Source organism: Strix aluco, chromosome 2, assembly GCF_031877795.1.
Source record: "Strix aluco isolate bStrAlu1 chromosome 2, bStrAlu1.hap1, whole genome shotgun sequence".
NCBI lineage: Eukaryota > Metazoa > Chordata > Aves > Strigiformes > Strigidae > Strix > Strix aluco.
The window spans coordinates 63,804,803-63,827,359 of NC_133932.1; the positions used below are offsets into that span (position 1 = coordinate 63,804,803).

At 38.8% G+C, this 22,557-nt stretch overlaps 1 protein-coding gene across 1 annotated transcript in view; it reads right to left on the bottom strand.

The window, feature by feature from the left end:
• Nucleotides 1-4,749: 4,749 nt before the first annotated feature.
• GABRG3 (gamma-aminobutyric acid type A receptor subunit gamma3) overlaps nucleotides 4,750-22,557 on the bottom strand; it is a 335,936-nt gene continuing 318,128 nt past the window's right edge. The window contains exons 7-10 of the mRNA XM_074816909.1: nucleotides 21,187-21,339; nucleotides 10,874-11,070; nucleotides 9,373-9,402; nucleotides 4,750-5,028 (exon numbers count right to left, since the gene is read on the bottom strand). Coding sequence (XP_074673010.1) covers nucleotides 4,750-5,028; nucleotides 9,373-9,402; nucleotides 10,874-11,070; nucleotides 21,187-21,339 — 659 coding nt within the window. The remainder of the gene's footprint in view (nucleotides 5,029-9,372; nucleotides 9,403-10,873; nucleotides 11,071-21,186; nucleotides 21,340-22,557) is intronic.

A 22,557-nucleotide genomic window follows, 5' to 3' on the forward strand; every position in this document is an offset into this window, starting at 1 on the left:
TCTTAAAAAATAAAGATAAATCAAACAAATACTCAATGTGTAGGTTGAAGATATCTAGAATATTGGTCATACACTGGTGCTCAGGAAGAACTCCAGCAAAGTCATTATCCTTCTTTCTAACTCTCAGGCCAGGAATAATATATCCTTCAATACCAAGAAATACTAAAGGCACTAATGTAAGAGGCACAAATATTTCATTGTAAGCAAGAAGAAGAATATACCTTGAAAAATATCATCTAATTGTGTAGGCAGCTAAGATCATGGGATATGTCTTGCCTTTTCTTAGTGCTTTATGGAAACCCAGAAAGAGCAGCCAATGGGAAAAGTACAGCCTGTTATGGACAGCCTTTGCGAGTTGCAGTGGGCACTTCATTTTACAGCTTAGAAGGTAACACCAACCCTCCATATTGTGAAGCTGATTAAATCCATCTTAAAATATTGAGTTTCCCTTCCCACAAATTCAGCAGTACAGCAACAATGGTCTTTCCAGAGCTGTCTTGAACCTCATCACTTGGAGCATGGGCAGGGCAGAGTAATTTTTCTAGATATATGGTGAAATTTGGTGTAAAAAGGAAGTTAGTATGCTTCCATTCATGAAATGACCAAGTAAAGTGAGTTATGATAAATTCATGCAGCAACATGAGCTGCTATACTCTGAGACACTTTAGGGCTGCAAAAGCGTCTGAGATAGCTATCTATCTGAGTTATTTGGCAGGATGCCTCCAGTTCCAGAAATATAATTTCCTATCAGCTAAAGGCTCATGTGTCACTGCTGTTCCAGCTGAAGAATGTGCAAACCACCAGGTGAATGATTTGGAATTAGCTGTGGGTAGTTGCTGGGAAGAATTGAATAGGAGGAGTAGTACAGATAAGAACTGCACAGCAATGAAAAATTTCTTCCTCCTCTTTCAGCTTCACTACTCATCGATGTCTCTGTGAAGACACTTCTGGCTTTTTTGATTCTTCCTGCTGTAATTTTTATCTTTTTTTATTGGTATGTGCAATATACCAATATAGAGTTGATAGTTGATGAAGGAGAAAATGAGCATCTGAAAGAGAAGAAAGGTTATCAAATTGCTTGAGATGTTTTAATCTACAGCCATACTTCTTGATTAGAAAGTTATATTAAAATTGGGTGGTGTGTAGTGTACTTCAGTTCCACATTACTACTGGACATGGAGACAGAATAAACTGGCTGCAAGTTTTTATACACTTATTCTTAGAAGAATGGTTGTAAAAGAAGGAGCTGTCAGTATGCTAGGTAGCAGTGGCAAAAGAACTGAGAAGACTGAATTAAGCAGACCAGTATTTTTATACATTCTTAAGTGCCTTGAAAATGCTGCCCTCAGTGCAGGAAAGCACTGTCCGTCAGCTTCTAATTGAAGGGGGAGAATAGGAGGATTGACTTTAGATCCTCCTGGAAAAAGTCAGTTATCTAAACAAACCCTCACAATCTTTTCTGTAACTTCAAAAAGGAAGGAATGTAGTGTGAAGATACTTGATTTTGTGGTTTTACATATATATCCAAATGCGTTAATTTCACTAATCATTTGGTTTTGCCTTCCTCCATTCCCTTCTCTTCCTTGGAAGGGTAAACAGAAGTACTAAATAACAAAAAGAAGTAGTTGAATAAATGCAAGTCTTGAACATTAAATTATCTGATAAGAAAATATTCAAAGATGTTAAAAGGTGTTTCTTGCACTTCTCATGGGACAGTGCACAGAAGTGTTAATATTTTTCAATTTGCAAAAGAAGAAGAAGAATATCTGGAGGTTAATGAGGATATTCTTACTTCTACAGAAGGATATGGCACATAGATATATGCAGACCACATTATCTAGGTGTTTAGAATAATTGTATTTTGAATGATGCAGAGCCTAGAAAGCTTATCTTCCCTGATCTCTACAGTTCTTCAGCGGCTGCCAAAGCACAGAGCAATGAAGCAGAGAGAGTAAACGAAGCAACTAGGAATAACCAGAGGAATGCATTCTGGAACCTGCCAGCCTGCAGCTGCTCACCTGGCATGTAAATCAATTTTTTACACATAATCCCAGAGTAGAATGTATTACACAGTGGAACATGTCCTCTGCTGTCAGTATAAGATCAGAAACCAGTAATGTTTGCAGACTCTTTCTTGGTGAGGACCGTGGAAAAGAAGTGGAATTATATGCTTCCAACTTCTGTTTATGAAAGGATTCAGAAAACAGAGGCAATATGAATGGACTTAGTGGAATCGGTCTTCCAAGGAAGGATCTGATGGTATTGCGTGCTTTTAGCAGGAATGAGTATCCATGAGCAGAAGTGTAAGAGAAGTATATGCTCCTCAGCTGAAATGGGAACGTTTCACTTCCACACTTACTCCCAGGACATTCACTCAAGTATGCAATTGCTAAATAAACCTCACTTACCTGTTCAAGATCTAGTGATGGAAGGCACCTTCTTGTGCCTCATCTGTCTCAATACTTCCACCAAAATCAGTTAATTGTGCAGAGGGTTTACAGGCTCAGGCCTCTAAAGGATAACTGTTTCCATTCTTTTATTTAGGCTTGAAATATTTCTAGTATTCTTGCAAAATATGGCTGAAGGTGACTGTAAGAGCAGACTACTTCATAATTAGAGACCAGGATATTCAACTTCAATTCAATCACCTTCTTGCACTGAAAATATAGCTCTTATCCATAAATAAAATCCATCCTTCCAAGTGCAGGACACAGAAGTTTACAGAGTAATAGATTTTACAGAGTAATTTGCTACTGAGAGTTAGTAAAAACTTCAATATGCATTTTGAATTCAGATAATTATCATTGGTTTAGAAGGCATGAGACTGGGCAGATTTTATTAAAAATAAGATTTTGATGCTGCCACAAAACATTTCTTCTCTGTGCTTCTAATCTGAATTTTGTCAGTCCTTAGAGAAGTGATTCCCCTCACCCACCTAAACCCAGCTCTGTCTCTGGTATTTTAGACAAGTGAAAAACCAAAAGAAAGTATTTTGAATAACTACAGTTAACTCTTCTATTGTTAGTAATTTTTTTTCAATTAAAAATTCACTGGAAGCACAGAGCAACAGCAATGACAGACAGTGATGTTTGAAAGAACATGACAGCATTTTTTTTCCTTTAGAATTACCATTGCATTAGTTTTTGCTTGTTTGCAAAATTTTTGTTCTGAGGAGAAAAGGAACCACTCTTCAATCACATCTGCTACTCATTTTTTATCAAATACTGTGTGGAAGAGACACAGATTTTTTGAGATGATAAAAAAATTATCAGGTCCTCCAGAAGAGAAAAAAAAAAGTAGAATTTAGTTTTTAGGTATGTTTCAACTTTAATCATTTGTAACCATTTGTTATCCAAAGGGTAGTGAAAACCTATTGCTATTTAGGTTTGAATCTGTTTTGTTTGCTTAACAACAGTTATTGAGACAGTCTGTAAAAGATGTAATCTAATTTAACACTAAAACTAGTTTTGAAAAAATGGGTACTTTAAGAATTTAATGGTCAAAAGCTTGAAAAATACAAAATAGCTTTTTAGGGTAAAATATAGTTGGTAGTTTAGGAAAAAAATGAAAACAACCTTTTTCTACGTGTGACAATTATTCCATGGTTAATCCAAGTGTGACAACTGAATTCCCATAATGCATTATTCAAGTCAAAAGTGTTCAGTTTTGAGCTCAGACCCAGAGAACAACTGCTGTAAGGACTGCAATTTTTAACTTTACAGAAGGAATAAAAAATGTCCTTTGGCACATGTGTTTTTCAATTTTGTAAAATAATTTTGAGAGAAAAAATAAGAATGCATGAGAGCAATTTTTAGTAAATTGCAATCTGAAGAAAGTCACATTTTCCTAGTGCTATTATATAGTGATTTTTACTCATGGCCTATCAACTATGATCTGCTACAATGACACAAACAAGCAGGAATCTTGTCCTGCTTCAGGTAGAGTACTTTAGAAATCAGTGACCATCCTGTGTTTAACCAGTCATAAAAAAGACAGTTAAAAGCTTGAAAAACTGTAGAAGTTATGTCTACAGATGCCTCAGAGATAGGCAAGTCTTTTATTTATATCAAAATAATAGCTTTCTTACAAGTCTGCCTTTTCACCCTAAGTTAAAACCAATATGTGTAGGTAAGTGGTTAATTCCATGAATCCCAGACCTTTGCAGAAAATAACGTCCATGTTTTGATCCCACCAGAGACATTTCTTACTGTATTTTGGTGGTTTCTCTATAGCAAGAACACCAAAGAAATATTTCCCAAAACCTATGGGACATAGCTCAAGCAAGTTTAAATATGAATGAGTGGTTTCATGAGCTTTGGCTTATTTGCCAGTGCCACTGTATGTTGCTCTGAGCCTCAGGGATATGGCAGGATTTTGAAGAAAGTATGGGAATGAAAAACAAAAATGACATATTTAACCTTTGCCTGAATTGTGTATAGCTTCTATGCCAAGGGAGAATAGTAGAGATTCTAATATACAATATTCATAAACATCGCTTACACTACAAATTCAGCTGAATTTTGTAAGAATCCTTTCCTTAAAATGAATAGCAGTAAGGAGAGAATTATTCCACGTTTTTCTTTTTCAGGCAATTACATGTTCAAATTCTTCATCAGGCTCTGTGATGTTGAAGGTTAATGTAGCCTTTATAATTTGAGATGAAACTGACCATGCCCTTCACTTTTTCTGCACTTTCACCATCCCTCCGAAGTGTGAAAACACAGCAGTCTTCACCACTACAGGCAACATTTAAAGATAGAGGTATCCAACCCAGTAGACCAGGTTAAACAGCAGGAAGGATGTAGGAAAAAAGACTCTAGAGTAAGAGTCCAGCTCTAAGATGTCTATGTGAATCCGTCCTCTCCTCCATGAGCCTGATTTACACTCTTCATAACAACAGAAAAAGCTCTGGCAGTCTTTCCCATCCAGGCATTCGTAGACGCACGCATCTTCGAATTCTTGCCAATACATGGCATTGTTCAATGTGATGACTGTAGCTGGTGGTCTCATATCAAGTACAGAATAATTCTGAGGAGAGAAAAAGAAACCAACAGTTTAACAAGCTTCCATGGATGATGCAGATCGCAGCTAATAATCATGGGGAAATGATCAAGCTTCCATGGATGATGCAGATCGCAGCTAATAATCATGGGGAAATGATCACAGGAACTGAGTATGAGATGTTGATACTACAGGAATTCTAGATTTAGGGAATGTCTTTTTTTTTGCCCTCAAAAGATGCCTTTTCAGATGACTTTCAATAGACAAATTGTGGAGTGGCAGGTTAAATAATTCTAGGTGTATTTTCTACTTGGGTAACTCAAGCATGTATTTCCTAGTAATCATTTTTTCACACTTACAAGTTCACTTGTCTGTCAGAATATTATTTTCAAGTTGCTTTAAACACTTGCAGCTACTATATTTAAGAATGGATTCTGAAAAATAATGATGATGTTCCACCTCCCCCTGTAATTACAGGATGACTTCCACTTAGTATAGCTGCATTCGCTGCCTCTTAACTTTACCATGATTTATAAAAACAGATATGGTCAGCACCAGATAGTGATGATTTCAGTATAAGATTTCAAAATGCCATTCCTAAGCATGTCCCCTTAGTGCTTATCACACTAACCATGCTCAGAAATAGGACACTTTGGTATCACGCATCTTCACAGTTCTGCTCACGCCTACAAACCTCTCCTTCTTCAATGTACTCCCTATTTACACTTTGTCAGCTTTTCTGTCACACCATTTCCTTTTCATGAAAGGTGCTTTCTCACAATAGTCTCCTCTCTCATCATGCCACTCATTCCATCCTCATAAACGTCACCTCCTCTGCTGGCATCACTAGGAAAGGTCCCATCAACTTTGCCACCTGTCTGCACCGCCCTGACAAAGCAGACTCCTGCCCTGTCAGCGGGGTTTTCTCCACCCCAGGAGAATCCTTTGGTTTGGCACACAGTAATATTACCCTGAGATAAGAACCTGATGTGGCTCTGCTTAGATGTTGGCATCTCCAACACAGATAACTATATTTGAAAAACTGCCCTATGGTATCCAGCCAATTACTTCTAGGACACAATTCATCTCATCATAAGTAAATGGCTAAAATCTCTCAGGTGCATTGTGTTGTGGATTGTAAACAGATTGCAGTTTAGAAGTGGATTGTTGCAAATCTATTTGGTGTGAATGACTTTATCTCTGGGATTAGATGACAGAAATTACATCCTCATGGTCTTCTCTCCCATTTGTAAAGTTTCAGGTGTCTGGTTTCAGAGATTTACGGTGTGCTGCCACATGGAAAAGTCTAAGATTATTGTACAAGCAATAATTTTTTGACTTTAGCACTTTGGAGAGAAAAAAGCTATGACTAAAGTATACATGGAATTCTGCGATACCACTGTATTATTCATTTTTTGCAGGCCTTTGTGAAAATTTCCTACTCAGGGACTGAAATCTTCTACTGCTGGCTACAATATTTATGTTAAAAAGAAGAAAGTCTAAGTTACATGTCTCCAGAAGATTTTTGGTAAGTGAAAATAAGTAAGTGCCCTGGTTCTGCAAAGGAAATTTTCTCATCTATCAATAGCCTGGGTTTTTTGTTGTTGTTTTGTTATATCAACTATTTGCTCAGGACAGAAGATAAGATAAAATAAATGCCCTGATAATACAGAGAGATTAATCTGGTTGCTTTAATCTCTGTCAGCTAGGAGGGGTCCTGAAGTGACTAGAAACCAGGTGAAGGTGGAGGATATCCACTGTGTTCTGTGTATCATGCTGAGCTGGGGTTGGGAGGAGAGGAGTGCATGCACAGTGGGCACCAGCCCAGTACCTCCTGAGAGGTCTGGCAAGGCAAGGCACTTCTCAGGCACTTCTTGGACAAGGCAGCTCAGATGCAGGGTTAAACACGTTAATTAAATTATTTCAGACAAGGTATAAGTGTGTTCTCCAGGAGGAGAAACAAGGAGTGGGATTACCTGAATGTGGATTTACTAAAATTAATAAATGTAACATTTTAGGTGGCATCACTACAAGGCTGGAAAAGACAAGATGATATCTTGAGAGCCAGAGACACTGCTTATTTTATGCAGTTTATGATACAATTTCAACATAGAAGTTATTTATGTATAGAACAAGGTCCTGCTTAACATCTGTCTTCTAGTGAAAAAAGAAAAAGAAAGGGAAAGGAAAAAGGGGAAGGGAAAAAGGGGAAGGGAAAAAGGGGAAGGGGAAGGGGAAGGGGAAGGGGAAGGGGAAGGGGAAGGGGAAGGGGAAGGGGAAGGGAGAGGGGGAGGAGGAGGGGAGGGAAGGGAAGGGAAGGGAAGGGAAGGGAAGGGAAGGGAAGGGAAGGGAAGGGAAGGGAAGGGAAGGGAAGGGAAGGGAAGGGAAGGGAAGGGAAGGGAAGGGAAGGGAAGGGAAGGGAAGGGAAGGGAAGGGAAGGGAAGGGAAGGGAAGGGAAGGGAAGGGAAGGGAAGGAAAGGAAAGGAAAGGAAAGGAAAGGAAAGGAAAGGAAAGGAAAGGAAAGGAAAGGAAAGGAAAGGAAAGGAAAGGAAAGGAAAGGAAAGGAAAGGAAAGGAAAGGAAAGGAAAGGAAAGGAAAGGAAAGGAAAGGAAAGGAAAGGAAAGGAAAGGAAAGGAAAGGAAAGGAAAGGAAAGGAAAGAGAAGAGAAGAGAAGAGAAGAGAAGAGAAGAGAAGAGAAGAGAAGAGAAGAGAAGAGAAGAGAAGAGAAGAGAAGAGAAGAGAAGAAAAGAAGAAAGAAAAGAAAAGAAAAGAAAAGAAAAGAAAAGAAAAGAAAAGAAAAGAAAAGAAAAGAAAAGAAAAGAAAAGAAAAGAAAAGAAAAGAAAAGAAAAGAAAAGAAAAGAAAAGAAAAGAAAAGAAAAGAAAAGAAAAGAAAAGAAAAGAAAAGAAAAGAAAAGAAAAGAAAAGAAAAGAAAAGAAAAGAAAAGAAAAGAAAAGAAAAGAAAAAAGAAAAGAAAGGAAAAGAAAGGAAAAGAAAGGAAAAGAAAGGAAAAGAAAGGAAAAGAAAGGAAAAGAAAAGAAAAGAAAAGAAAAGAAAAGAAAAGAAAAGAAAAGAAAAGAAAAGAAAAGAAAAGAAAAGAAAAGAAAAGAAAAGAAAAGAAAAGAAAAGAAAAGAAAAGAAAAGAAAAGAAAAGAAAAGAAAAGAAAAGAAAAGAAAAGAAAAGAAAAGAAAAGAAAAGAAAAGAAAAGAAAAGAAAAGAAAAGAAGAAAAGGAAAGGAAAGAAAGGGAAGGAGTAAAAAAAATTGAAAAGGCTGACAATATTTTCCAAGCAGATCAGACTGACTAGATCTAGAAGAAGATTAAGTGTTTAACCCTCTTGTCATTTTAATTGTGTCTTTTACCTTTATATTTTAACTGGAAAAAGAAAAGTGCCACTACCCATTCAATGTCCCTTATTAACTTAATCTTTCAGAAAAATCTGTCCAGGGAGTGACAGCAGTAGTAAGTATATAAATGCAAGGCTTTCTGTAAACTATTCATTGACAAGGAGCAGACTTTCAATGTTATATGACCTCTTTAAATACATCAGAAAAATAATGTTTAAAAAAAAAAAAAAGTGTGCAACATTATTTGTAGAAGATAAGCTAGCAACATGGAGCTAGCTGTTGTAAAGGATAAACTTCAGCATATCCAAACCAAGAAATGCAAAAGCAATGTTTTAGTTCTGTCCCTGTTCTTATTTGGATCTGATAGCTGGGAAGCAGCCCATCCAGTCCCTTGATTAACTGGCCCTCTGTATGCTTATATATAGTATAGTATGCATGACAGTTGCAGATTTCGTACAACTTAGAGACACAATTTTGTGCTGAGTTTCAACTTTATTATCACTGTATATATATAAATTGTTATTTAGAGGTTTGGGGAATATTCCATTTGTGGATATAGTACAACTAACTCTGTTAAACTTGTATGCCTAAATTATTTAAAAATCCACCTAAAAGCTTGATATAGATATTATAGATTATTTTCTATGAAACTCAGTTAAAATTCCATATAAGTTTATGACATAACTTGTGCTTATTACTTTTTTATACAATGTAATGAGAAACTGCAATATTATATAAAGCAGACACACAAGATATCTGAGTTAAAAATAACACACAATATTCTGCACTTGACCCTTCTCCCTCCCAAATAATTTGATAAGTCCTTATAGAAAGAGGCAGCTATGTTCCTGTGCCACAACAAAAAAACCCTGACCTTTTAACAAAAAAGGAAAACAATATTTATAATAGTGAAGTCAGGGTAAAGCATAACATAGCATTACAGCTTTCTTGGGAATTATTGCAAGTAAATGTCAACCATACATTCATGCATCCATTGGTCTCACTGAATAAAATAGTTTACTTACCATCACATGACCAAAACTGACATCAGGTAGCTTAAATAAAGATAACAAGAGAATTATTCAGAGGAAAACATACTTATTGCTTCATATGCATCTAATGTTCAATAGCATTCCTTAAACCAACCCTTTAAATGCATTTGTCCATAAAATACTTCATGCTGAGTATTCTACATATTCAGCATGATATTTTGTACATTTTAAAACTGCATGAAACCTCAGCAGAATGCTCACCTGAGTTTCCATCTACCTCAAATCTTTATTCTACACTACCTTTATTTATTTAACAAACAATAACTAAGTGAGCATTTGTTCTTATGTTAATTTAAATCTCATCAATGTTGCATGTTTGGAGATATATCCTACTCACAAAGATACTCATGACTTTTTTATTCAGTCTTTGATAGCAATTTTAGTTTGATCATTAACAAGTTCATTTTTGATTGTCTCATACTTTTGCCTTTTGTGTGCAATGCATTTTTATAAGAAGCTATTAGAGGTTTAATGGAGTTTTCACTAAGTCTATAGCTTTCTAGGCTTTCTCTAATTTCATATTCGTTTCAGGTTTTCCTTCATTAGTTCTTCATTCAATAATTTTCTATAGCTCTTAATTCAATCTCTTTTTATCTTGTGACCTATTATTCCCTGAATTTAGCATTCTCTTTCTTCAATTTCCTCCTTCACATTTTTCCTATTTGGCTTTATATTTTCTATTTCAAATGTCCTTATTTCCTCCATTATGCAAAATGGCATCCAACATCTCCAATTACTGATCTCAAACACATAAGATTTTCCACTAATCTTGAATAGACAACCCACTTCCCCTTCCCTATGTTTACACTGAGATTTTTTCTCCATTGTACTCCCCCCTCTTATTTTTGTAGTCAATTATGAAGTACACCAGGCAATTCTTCCTGCATGTTTGTTTTAATTGATTCTAAATCAACAGCTTCTGTGTGTGTCTGGGTGTTAGTCTTGGAAGTGTCTTTTTAGCTAAAAATGAAGCCATGTATAAAACCTTTGTAAGTCACCTCCTCCATTTTTGTACTTAGGAACAAGGCCCTTTGTACATAGGGCTAAAAGCAAGTGCTGGTTCCCAGTGGAGACATTGAAATCCCGTCTGTAAAGTTCATAAATATTTCTAGACCTGTTAATCCATGAAGTAGCAGATGCATTTCAATATATATTGATGTGCATATATTTGTATAACAAGCTATGCAATCTGTTTCAGTGGGAGCTCTTTTTGACTACCAGCAAAGTAATGGGAGGACAAAAGATGTGGAGGCGGCTTTGCTGCCTCATGGTCAGTAGGCTGCTTCTGTTAGGAACAGACCTCACTTAACAGGCACATAACTATTTTCCATCAACTTTCAGGGCAGATCACACCACATTCTGGGAAGAGCTCAGAAGAGCAGAGTATCATGGGATTATAGGCTGTCATTGGATGATTCTCTGCTCTCTGAACCATGCACATGCTAGAAAAGAAATTTAAATGCTCCCATCTTACCGACTTTTTCTTCTTAGTACAGTTTGGTTTCCTGCAACTTGAGTAGTAGTTGAGGGTTGCATACTCCATCAGAGCAGCAAAGACAAATAGAAAGCATACAGTCACAAACAAATCCATAGCGGTGACATAGGAGACACGGGGTAATGACTTTCTTGCAATGGTACTCAAAGTTGTCATGGTCAATACTGTGGTGATGCCTGCAGAGAGAAACTTGATTTAATTGTATGCAACATCATTTCTCCATGTCACAGAAGAATCTTTTGAAACAAACGTACAAAACAGAAATCCAAAGTGTACCCAAATAATTCATTGATTTCATTTGGTAGTATAAAAAATAATGAAAAATAACATCAGTAGAGCCAGTGGTATTCTGTAAACAAAGATTTCCTCAGCTGTTTTTATTCATCTTTCCAAAAGGTGACATTCCCATGCCTCTCAATATGCTTTTCCTCATCTCTTCCTTTTCTGGTCCCAGTTAGACTGGAGGTGGGGAAGAAGGAGATAATGAATAAATTTTTGAAGAAAAGCATAAAGCAGAAAAGATACTAAACCCAGAAAAATAAAAAATAAGAAACCTAGAAACAATGAAGGAACATGTTCTTTTTCACAGCAGTACTGCTCTCATGAAAAATCTTGTGCTCATAAAAGAAAAAAGGGCTGTGGAAAAAAAAAAAAAAAAAGATATTTTGTTGAAAATTTCTGACCATGAATTTTAAAAATATGTTTTCACACCGCTGCTTCCTTGGGTGTCCTCCACTGCTATTTTCTTTCAGAGTAAAGGAAAACAGACTGTTGTACAAACTTCGGATGTAACTTTAATCGAAGTAGACTTTTTAATGCATACAAAGCATCACATCTTAGACTGATTCAGTAATAATAGTTATAATGGGAAATACTTAGTGTGAAATATCTTGAAAAAATATAACAAGCCCTAGAATGAAATCTATGGAATGTCAGTTACTTGGCTTCTGGTAATTCATATAATTTCTCTTTGTTCCTGAGGAATCTTTTCATTCCCACTTTGGACTAATGTTTTTTATCATTCTTTATGAATGGCCAGTCTTCTGATAGAATAAAAATAAAACTCCTCAATGGCTTAGGAAGAAAAATAAAGCTCTCACTCAGATAAGTCTCAAGAGACAACCTGCTCTTAAAACAACATAACCATAAGGTAATATTTCTTTTTACAGTTAAAATGATATTTTGCAATGGTACACAATGTTTGAAATAGCAGGGGATGTCTGAAATTATGCCTTATAGTAAAATTACTTCCCACAAACTGCACTCTGGAGAGAAAGATGCATCTATGGATTACTTCTGACTACTTTATGAAGGAATGCCCACCTATGATTTGTAGCTTTTGCTAGAAACTACAGTGATTCACAAGAATTACCCTCCCCATTCAAACCATCAGAAATTCCCTGGAGAGACAGAAAGCCGATTATTGGCCTGGGCCTCAACCTTCTTCTGCGATAAATAATAACTAATTGTATTCCTTAAATATCCACTACCCAGAAACAAACAAAAAACCAAGTTGCTGAAAAAAAACCACAACCAAATAATCAAGATTAAAGCAATGCTGATAGGAAGTGGGAAATGTGGACTCTGTGCTTACCTTGGACATCTAAGGGATATTGCGAAAATCCTTCTGTTTCCTGTCATCTGTGCCATCTCCCAGTATAAGCACATGTGGCTGCCATGATCCAGCAACCTCTCCAGACTGAACAACTTCAGTTCTGTAGCTAGCTGATGCTTTGAAAAAGCTCCAGAGAAAGAGCCCATGCTTACTGATTCATAACAGTAATCAACTGCAAAGATGTCCAGCCTCAAAAGGTGTTGACTCGCTAGCCTTGATTTGGCCCTTGCTAACTATATGTTAATTAGTCTCTTTGTATGACCCTGACTCAGGCCATGGGAGATGCAAAGTTCAGAAGAACTACATCCAGACTATGAAATACTCTACAATATGAAATTATGTTCTTTAACACTTTCTAATCCACATTTAAATTTCTAACACAAATCTGTCCTTTTCAGAGCCACATGTACTTGTACCTGCGCTCAGGTATTTTGCTATCTTTAAATAATTCCTCAAAAGTTATAGTGTTCTTCCAGCACAATATACAGTGACCTTTTTACCTGAACTCAAGGGAAAGTTTTTGTTTTCCACTCATCCTGTGACAAAATCTCAGATTACTTTAGGACACTTTTTTAATTAAAATGTTAAAAATAAATGAAAGGGAAAAAAAAATCTTGCTGTGTTCAAAAAATTTTCTTTGCAAAGATCTGCAATTTTTCTACTGAATGCTTTATTGACCATGTAATATTTTTCTTCTGTTTTTACTGAAATGGAGGTATAACTTTGTATTATTTGTGACAAGATTTGTGCAGGTATCTGTAATGACGACCAGCTTCCAAAGTGATTATGAACAGGAAGGCAGAGAAGTGAAAGAAAAATTACCATTAGCCTCTGTGCTTAAGTATAGAAGTCCTCAGCTCAACCTGAGTCCTATAACTGTACCTTAAGTCCGCATCACAGAATCACAGAATGATCTAGCTTGGAAAAGACCTTGAAGATCACCTAATCCAACCATTAACCTAACACTGACAGTTCCCAACTACATCATATCCCTGAGCACTATGTCAACCCGACTCATAAACACCTCCAGGGATGGGGACTCCACCACCTCCTGGGGTAGCCCATTCCAACGCCTAACAACCCGTTCTGTAAAGAAATGCTTCCTAATATCTAGTCTAAACCTTCCCTGGCGCAACTTGAGGCCGTTCCCTCTTGTCCTATCACTTGTTACTTCAGTGAAGAGACTCATCCCCAGCTCTCTGCAGCTTCCTTTCAGGTAATTGTAGAGGGCGATGAGGTCTCCCCTCAGCCTCCTGTTTTCTAGACTAAACACCCCCAGTTCCATCAGCCGCTCCTTGTACGACATGTGCTCCAGAGCCTTCACCAGCTTCATTGCCCTTCTTTGGACATGCTCGAGTAATTCAATGTCCTTTTTGTAGTGAGGGGCCCAAAACTGAACACAGTAATCGAGGTGCGGCCTCACCAGTGCCGAGTACGGGGGTAAGATCACTTCCCTGTCCCTGCTGGCCACGCTATTTCTGATACAGGCAAGGATGCCATTGGCCTTCTTGGCCACCTGGGCACACTGCTGGCTCATGTTCAGCCGGCTGTCAATCAACACCCCCAGGTCCCTCTCTGACTGGCAGCTCTCCAGCCACTCCTCCCCAAGCCTGTAGCGCTGCTGGGGGTTGTTGTGGCCCAAGTGCAGCACCCGGCATTTGGCCTTATTGAAACTCCTACAGTTGGCCTTAGCCCATCGCTCCAGCCTGTCCAGATCTCTCTGCAGAGCCTCCCTACCCTCGAGCAGATCAACACTCCCACCCAACTTGGTGTCATCTGCAAACTTACTGAGGGTGCACTCGATCCCCTCGTCTAGATCATCAATAAAGATGTTAAAAAGGAGTGTCCCCAAAACCAAGCCCTGGGGGACACCACTCATGACCAGCTGCTGACTGGAGTTAACTCTGTTCACCACAACCTTTGGGCCCAGCCATCTAGCCAGTTTTTTATCCAGCAAAGCGTGTGCCCACCCAAGCCTCGATCAGCCAGTTTCACCAGGAGAATGCTGTGGGAAACGGTGTCAAAGGCCTTACTAAAGTCAAGGTAGACAACATCCACAGCCTTTCCCTCATCCAATAAGCAGGTTGCCCTGTTGTAGAAGGAGATCAGATTTGTCAAGCAGGACCTGCCTTTCATAAACCCATGCTGACTGGGCCTGATCATCTGGTTGTCCCACATGTGTTGTATGATGGTACGCATGTTTTTCTGCTCCATCAGCTTCCTGGGCACCAACGTCAAGCTGACAGGCCTGTAATTTCCCAGAGCACCCTTCTGACCTTTGTTATATATGGCCATCATATTGGCCAGTTTCCAATCTGTCGGGACCTCCCCGGTCAGCCAGGACTGCTGGCAAATGATGGAAAGCATCTTGGTGAGCACCCCAGCCAGCTCCTTCAGCACCCTCGGGTGTATCCCATCCAGTCCCATAGACTTGTGTACGTCTATGTGAATGTGAAATACCTACCCGAATCATGGTTGAGACTGTGACAACCTAGAAGCTCTAGGTGAGAACTAAGCAAAAACAGTCCAGTAAATCATGCTGAGCACATAGATGGAAACATCCAAAGGCAAAACAAACATATTTTTACTTCTATTATTTATACAAAATATTTTTATGATATGAAATCCAGTAAAAAAGCATCATTTTTCTTTTAAGCTGAGGCTTGGACTTGGATTCCAGCTCACACCATAAGCAAGCAATGATTTTGAAATAATAAATCTATCTGGTATATCAATCATACAAATTTTAAAATATTAAAATTAGTCTTATGGGGCTACTTAGAAAGATTAAAGAGAAATAAGGTGCATCAGGTGATATAATTTTGTATTCCTATACATTTACAAGTTGGAATATATATATATGCATATATGAATAAAATATGGAACCCATTATTTCCAAAGAGAATATCTAGATTCCATACCCTTAGCTCATTTTATCTCTCATGCTAAGAAAATTCAGTTTGTTGAGTGGTTTCAAATGCAATAAACCTTGCCAGATGAAATTGTTAAGTCTCTCACTTTGGGGAGGCCCGTATGGCAAAGTGAGCTTTGCATCTGTTATTGAAATTCACAGTGCTCATGAACTATTTCAACAGAATTTTAATATCAGCCAAGGACAGCTTTGAAGTAACTTGGCTTCAAAATTTTCAGGTAGACAAGTGTAAGTGGGAGCTTACAATTTTGTGTATAAATACCATTTTGTGACATTTATATTCTCTGAGCAAATTCCATACCAAAGATGCTATTTGATAAATCAAAAAGGACTGTCTTGGAGATCAAATGTTGCAGGAATACATACTACATGAAAACACTTTAACCTTTAGATCATTGGCCTAAAGGGTTATTTATAATTATTACTGTTTGAAAGCTGCTTAATGGACAACTGTATGCAAAGTGAGGTAGCAGGAGGTTCAGTGTTAGAAACTCTTTGATCAGCAAGACTTATTTTTTCTTATTTTCCTAAGGGTATGTTAGAGGAAAGGTGTACTGCTTCTACCCATGTTACCATTTGTTTGTAAAATTAATTTCCTCACCCTTCTGGTCTGGCACCTGCTTAGAGCACTTGCTTGGTTTTCCAGTTAATGAGTTTAAGACAGAATGGCAAGGAAAGCAATGTTCATTTTTTATTAAACATCATCTGTAACTTCTTTTACATCAACACATTGCTGGCCTTGATACCCACTGTAATTTTTTTAACTGCAGTTTGGACTTGCTCTTTAGTAACTGCCTAGTCCTATTACATATTATACCCATTTTGAAAAGTAGGGGGAAACTGGGATGAAAGCTTCAGTTTAACTTAATTCCCTTCATCTTCAAGGAAAACAACCTGTTGTTTTCCAGATCATAACTTTTCTTCAGAGACTTGCTCGTTGCTCTTGACTGTGAACACTGGGAGAAAATAATTTTGATTACTAGAGACAAGCAGAAACAGCAGAGAGCCATTTTTTTTTCTCTTTGAATGGAGGGCAGAATAACCTGGGATCACAAAACACAATTCTCATCCAACACTCAAATTCTATTTCCAGTTTCCCACTGACTCTTCAGCTGGCCTGGAGTGAGTCCTGTTGACACTCTGGGCCTCAGCCCCTCAAAGTGCATGTGGAAAGGGGACTGTGTTGCCAAGCTTTTAAAGAGCACTTTGATGCCTCTGGACAGTGCTGATGTAAGGATGATGAATGGTCCCATTTTTTCCCTCACAGCCAAATACCCTGAGACATTTACTTTTTCCATCACAGAAATAGCTTATTACTTAGTATTATTCAGAAAGGGGTAAAACCTGTTCTTCATGTAACTGTGAGTAGTTGCCAATAGCTTAGGATATTACTCATTAATTTCAGAGAGAGAAATATTTCCCTGATGCTAGCCCTTTACATTAATGTAGCTATACTGGGAGCAGGTTTGGTGCGCCGAGTCTACAATTCATTTCAACTAATTAGCAGGACAATGTCAGCGGTTTGCCTTTGGCTGTATTACAATTTCACTATGTGCCACTACCCAAATGTGGATGTGTGCAGTTGCTCAGACAGATTTATAAGCTGCTTTGTACAAGCAGACCTATGGTAAACTTGGAATATCTGCTTATTGCATCCCAAGTGTCTAAAGGCCATTGCCAATTTGGGAGGAACAGGGCTCTGCACAAAAAGAGGTGACCCATGTATATTATTTTCTCGTAATTTTACTTTGTTTATAAAGAAGTTATATTTTAGCCCAGTAATTTAACTCTTCATCAGAGTTTTAGGAGTTAGTCATGATAGCCATTGAATACAGCTTTGGAACATCTCATTTTCATGTTTTTCAAATTCATTACTTCTTGTCTGAAGTTCCTGCTGGCTGAGGGGGTGAGGCAGGGAGAGTCACACTGTTGTGACTAGTGATCTAACCTACTTCCGTGTCTAATTAATTGGAAAACAGCTGTGTGGTGTGGGGAAATGCCTCAGGGACAGGGTATGAACACTGCTTACGGAAAATCAGTAATGCAAACTGTTAGATGCCTTTTCTCCCTTTTCTGTTATGCATTAAGAAGGATAACACAAACGGATGCTGTGTGACTCTGCACATACTCGGGGCATCAGACTCCTATTTAAAAAGATGGAGCATGGTCAATCTTTCCTTATCTGCACTGAGTCATCCAATTAAAGAAGAAAGTATGCTAAAAGGCCTATTGCTCAATTTTCTGTCCATCAGAGGCAAGTCTACACAACCAGGAACAGGCAGTTGTACAGATGCTCTGTCCTCACCTTTGTGCTGTCCTGGAATTAGAGGGGGTCACAGCATAACTGTAAGTCTTAGGATCCACCATGTTGCTAGAGCCACAGTGTACAGCACTTTGGCACTCACACGAAGGAAGTGAGGGCTGAATATTCTTTTCTCATAAAATAACCTCAGAAAACCGGACCCACATGATGCCACATGACTTATAATAGTCTGAAGTTCTGCACTTGTTAATTTTACAAATTCCTGAAGAAAATCCAGCAGGTTATGGTCTTGTGCTGACCTCACACAAAATGGGCTTTAATACAGAATTATCTGTAGTGTGAACCAGTTTTGGATGCTTGCAGTTGTCTTATAACAGGCTCTCTGAGACTTTTTTTCTACTGATCTGGTTCCATAGCTGCATGTCACTGAGCTGTTCTTGGTTTGGAAGGATGTCCCTTGTCACTCAATAAGAATTACAGCTGATACAACTGCTGCCCTACGACAGGATTGACAGGCTCAGGCACTCCCTGCAGCCTGAGGCCTGGACCACTGCATGTTTGCATGGCAGCTCCATCTGGTTCACCAAACTGGCTGTTCATGGCTTGGGTGGGCACAAGATTCGCTGGATAAAAAACTGGCTGGATGTCTGGGCCCAAAGAGTTGTGGTTAATGGAGTTAAATCCAGTTGGCGGCCAGTCACGAGTGGTGTCCCCCAGGGCTCGGTTTTGGGGCCACTCCTGTTTAACTTCTTTATTGATGATCTAGACGAGGGGATTGAGTGCACCCTCAGTAAGTTTGCAGATGACACCAAGTTGGGTGGGAGTGTTGATCTGCTCGAGGGTAGGGAGGCTCTGCAGAGAGACCTGGACAGGCTGGAGCGATGGGCTAAGCCAACTGTAGGAGTTTCAATAAGGCCAAATGCCGGGTGCTGCACTTCAGCCACAACAACCCCCAGCAGCGCTACAGGCTTGGGAAGGAGTGGCTGGAGAGCTGCCAGTCAGAGAGGGACCTGGGGGTGTTGATTGACAGCCGGCTGAACATGAGCCAGCAGTGTGCCCAGGTGGCCAAGAAGGCCAATGGTATCCTTGCCTGTATCAGAAATAGCATGGCCAGCAGGGACAGGGAAGTGATCTTACTCATGTACTTGGCACTGGTGAGGCCGCACCTTGATTACTGTGTTCAGTTTTGGGCCCCTCACTACAAAAAGGACATTGAATTACTCGAGCGTGTCCAAAGAAGGGCAATGAAGCTGGTGAAGGCTCTGGAGCACATGTCGTACAAGGAGCGGCTGATGGAACTGGGGTTGTTTAGTCTGGAGAACAGGAGGCTGAGGGGAGACCTCATCGCCCTCTACAACTACCTAAAAGGAGGTTGCAGAGAGCTGGGGGTGAGTCTCTTTAACCAAGTAACAAGCGATAGGACAACAGGGAACGGCCTCAAGTTGTGCCAGGGAAGGTTTAGACTGGATATTAGGAAGCATTTCTTTACAGAATGGGTTGTGGGGTGTTGGAATGGGCTGCCCAGGGAGGTGGTGGAGTCCCCATCCCTGGAGGTGTTTAAGAGTCGGGTTGACATAGTGCTCAGGGATATGATGTAGTTGGGAACTGTCAGTGTTAGGTTAATGGTTGGACTGGATGATCTTCAAGGTCTTTTCCAACCTAGATGATTCTGTCATTCTGTGAACCCCCTCCTAGGAAGATGCCTAAGGATTGATAGCAGAAATGGCTGGCATATAGTTTCATTGCTTAATGCAAGCTGTGGCCATTGAGGCAGTTACAGTTACAGGATATTTTTGGAAACGTATTTCTTCTATTTTTCAGCTGAAAGTTACTAAGCTGTTGAAGCATTAGAAATTTTGGGAGGAGAAATGTTTGTAACCCCGGGCTTAGCACACCCTGAATAGATGACTGCATGTTTTTTGCATCAGTGAAGGACTTAGAAAGTGGGATCAGACTTCTGGACAGGTTCAAGAGACTTAGCATCTAAAATCTCATTCAGGGTGAATGGACTTTAAGTCTCTTTAGCACTTCTTTTCCCCTTCAGGGCCTTCAAGGGGTTTATGCTAGAAACCACAGCACCCTAAATATTGGTGGTTGCTCAGATTTATTAGTGCAGGATAGAGCCAGACTGAAACAGGAGAAGTCATTCTGAACAACTGTATAAAGGCTATGTAGTCAAACAAGGTGTCTTCCTCCTGAGAACAAGTAAAGCACCTGTACATAGTGTTTGAAAGACAGCTAACAGAAATAGATTCACATGTAAGTAAACCCCATTTCTGGTAAACGCTTAGTTACTTGAATGAAAAAAGATGAGTACTGATGACTCTTGATCAGCTGTTTAGGGGAGTGGGAAACAGAGGTGGTTTGTACAAATGGCCTCTCCTCTACTGTGCTTGCACACAATAGCACTAAAGAACACCCTGCCTTCTGTGGGCTGCCTTCATATGTCCTCCAAGGAGGTGCAGCCTGTTCACAGCCCTTGTCCTTCAATCTTTCCTTGCAGCAGTATCGCCCTCTCAAACCTAGGGACTCAGCTGCTCCTAAAAATTCTTCATGTCTGATTTCAGTCCAAAAAGTCAGGCAGGTCAGTTTTTAATAATTTGCTCTTTCGAACTGAAATAATTTAGAGTCCAGCTGTTTAACTGGAGATGGTAACAAACTCCAGCAGGAGGAAGCAATGAATAGCTGGGAATGGTAACCTCTACATTTGAAAATAGACATGTAAACCTTGACATAGCCTCCTCTTTTTCCTACAGTGGTAGATTTCTGAATTGGTTAGTATTGGCAGCCCCAGCAACCACAATCTGACTAAAATGTTGGTTTTCCTTCAGTTCTGACATACACCTATAATTCACTATTTTAGAGCCCTATGCCCTTGATGCTGGCAAAACCTGCAGATTTTCCTATGGACATAAGAAACAGTCAACATTTCTAAGCGTATCCTAAAGCACAATGTCAAAATGCACACAGTGGTCCTGACATAAATGAACTGCTGGAAAACCTATACCAGCATAAATCTCTGCAATTTATGAAAAATGTCTATACAATGTAGTGTGAAGCTTAACTTCAAGCACACAAGCTAAAACACTTTGCATACATCAATATTATTATATCCCACAGTTTTCTGCATATATAAGTCATAATGCCCCATGGGGGAGAGTTTCAGAAGGGAAGAAAGCCAGAAGTGCAATTAATTTATTCTTCAGAAATGTCACTGAAATATCATAGTGAGAAAAAGGAGACAGACATTAATTCTAGAATATTATGCAAAATAGGTAGCAGTGTCATTCCAAAGGGTCAGGGTAGTGTACTTTTAATTAACCTGTTAAAGGCAGAAAAACAGAGGCTTCAGTGATAGGTAGATCTGGGTCTGAAAGATGTAGCAACAACCCAAAGCATACTTTGAAATAAAGCTGATATTTTCAAATGATAGTGTAGGAGCTACACAAAGAGAGCAGAAAAGGGAATTATTCACAACTTACCTAATGCTGTTCTTGCTGGTGTGGCATCTTTTTTAATCCAAAAGGATACCCAGGAAAGAACAACTGTTAATATACAGGGAATGTATGTTTGAATAGTAAAGTATCCCATTCTTCTACTTAAGTCGAAGTATATAGTCATGACTACATAATCACCTGCAATAACAGCAGAGAAAATAAATTGACATTGTGGTGAGATACAGACAGTTGTTCACTGATCTGCTAATTTTTTAAGCTTCATAAAAACACTGCATATGAAATATTCCTTAGTGTTTTGAGAGCATCGATGCAGTAATGCTCACATGAAATAGAATTTAAACAAATGTTTCCATTCTAATTTCCTTTACTTTTAGGTCTCTGTGGAAATGTTGATCTATTTGGACAGACAGAGGCTCTCAGTAATCATGCTGGATGAGTACATTTTTGAAAGGCATCTTGAATTTCCAGACTTGATATTTCTGAATTGCTCCGTGGCCACAAACATGAAGCTACTATCATTCACCAGATTCTGTAACCAAGCCATACAAAATCCCTCTTTCTGCAGGCTATGTCTTCCTTGTCCTCATTTTAGTTTTGAGTGAATTCTGTTATCTTCTTTTGAGACATGAATCAGGCAGTAGGGGTCTTTATGGCAAGTGTAGTGTGCACATGAGTATGTCTTTACATAAGAAGTCATTTGTAGACACTAGAGCCTCAATGCCAGCGAGAGAGGTCAGACTGCATGTTTTTAAAGGACTTATCATTAAAAATCAAGGGTCTCTTTTTGTCAGCATTCCTCCATTTCAAAGCAGTTATGGTCACTTGTATCTGTACACCTTCAGAAGGTCAGTTTGGATATAAAGTTTATTATTCTGCTGGATAGTAAAAATCATAAAATCAAGAGCTCAGTAAGAAGGTTAGTTTCTCTCACTTTATATGATTTTTTTCACAGTATCTCTTCTGCTAACCCTCGTGACTGCACAGGGGATAATAATCTGTCCCTCTCTCTCTACTCAGTAGAGGCTACTGACCTTATCACCTCTCTCCTTACTAACAGTTCCCTCAGATTCATAGATGTTAACTATCCTTTTCTCTCAGACAGTCACAGTGATTAAGAGTAATGAAACTGAAGCGAGACCAATTTCTGTACTTTGCTTGAAGTATGTGGCTTCCTTTTCAGATGTGAAGAAGAGTTTATGTGCCTGAGAACTTTTATGGATTTTTTTCTGACTATGTCAGACTTGACCTAATAAATTGTACTGCTTTTTGTCACAAATCTTGACTTTCTAGAATATGATATTTGCAGAAGGCATAATTTGCAGTAGGTAGGTAAGTCTGTCCTGTTACAGCAAACCATCAGGAGACTGAAGAAATTGGTAGCAGAGAGAGATTAAT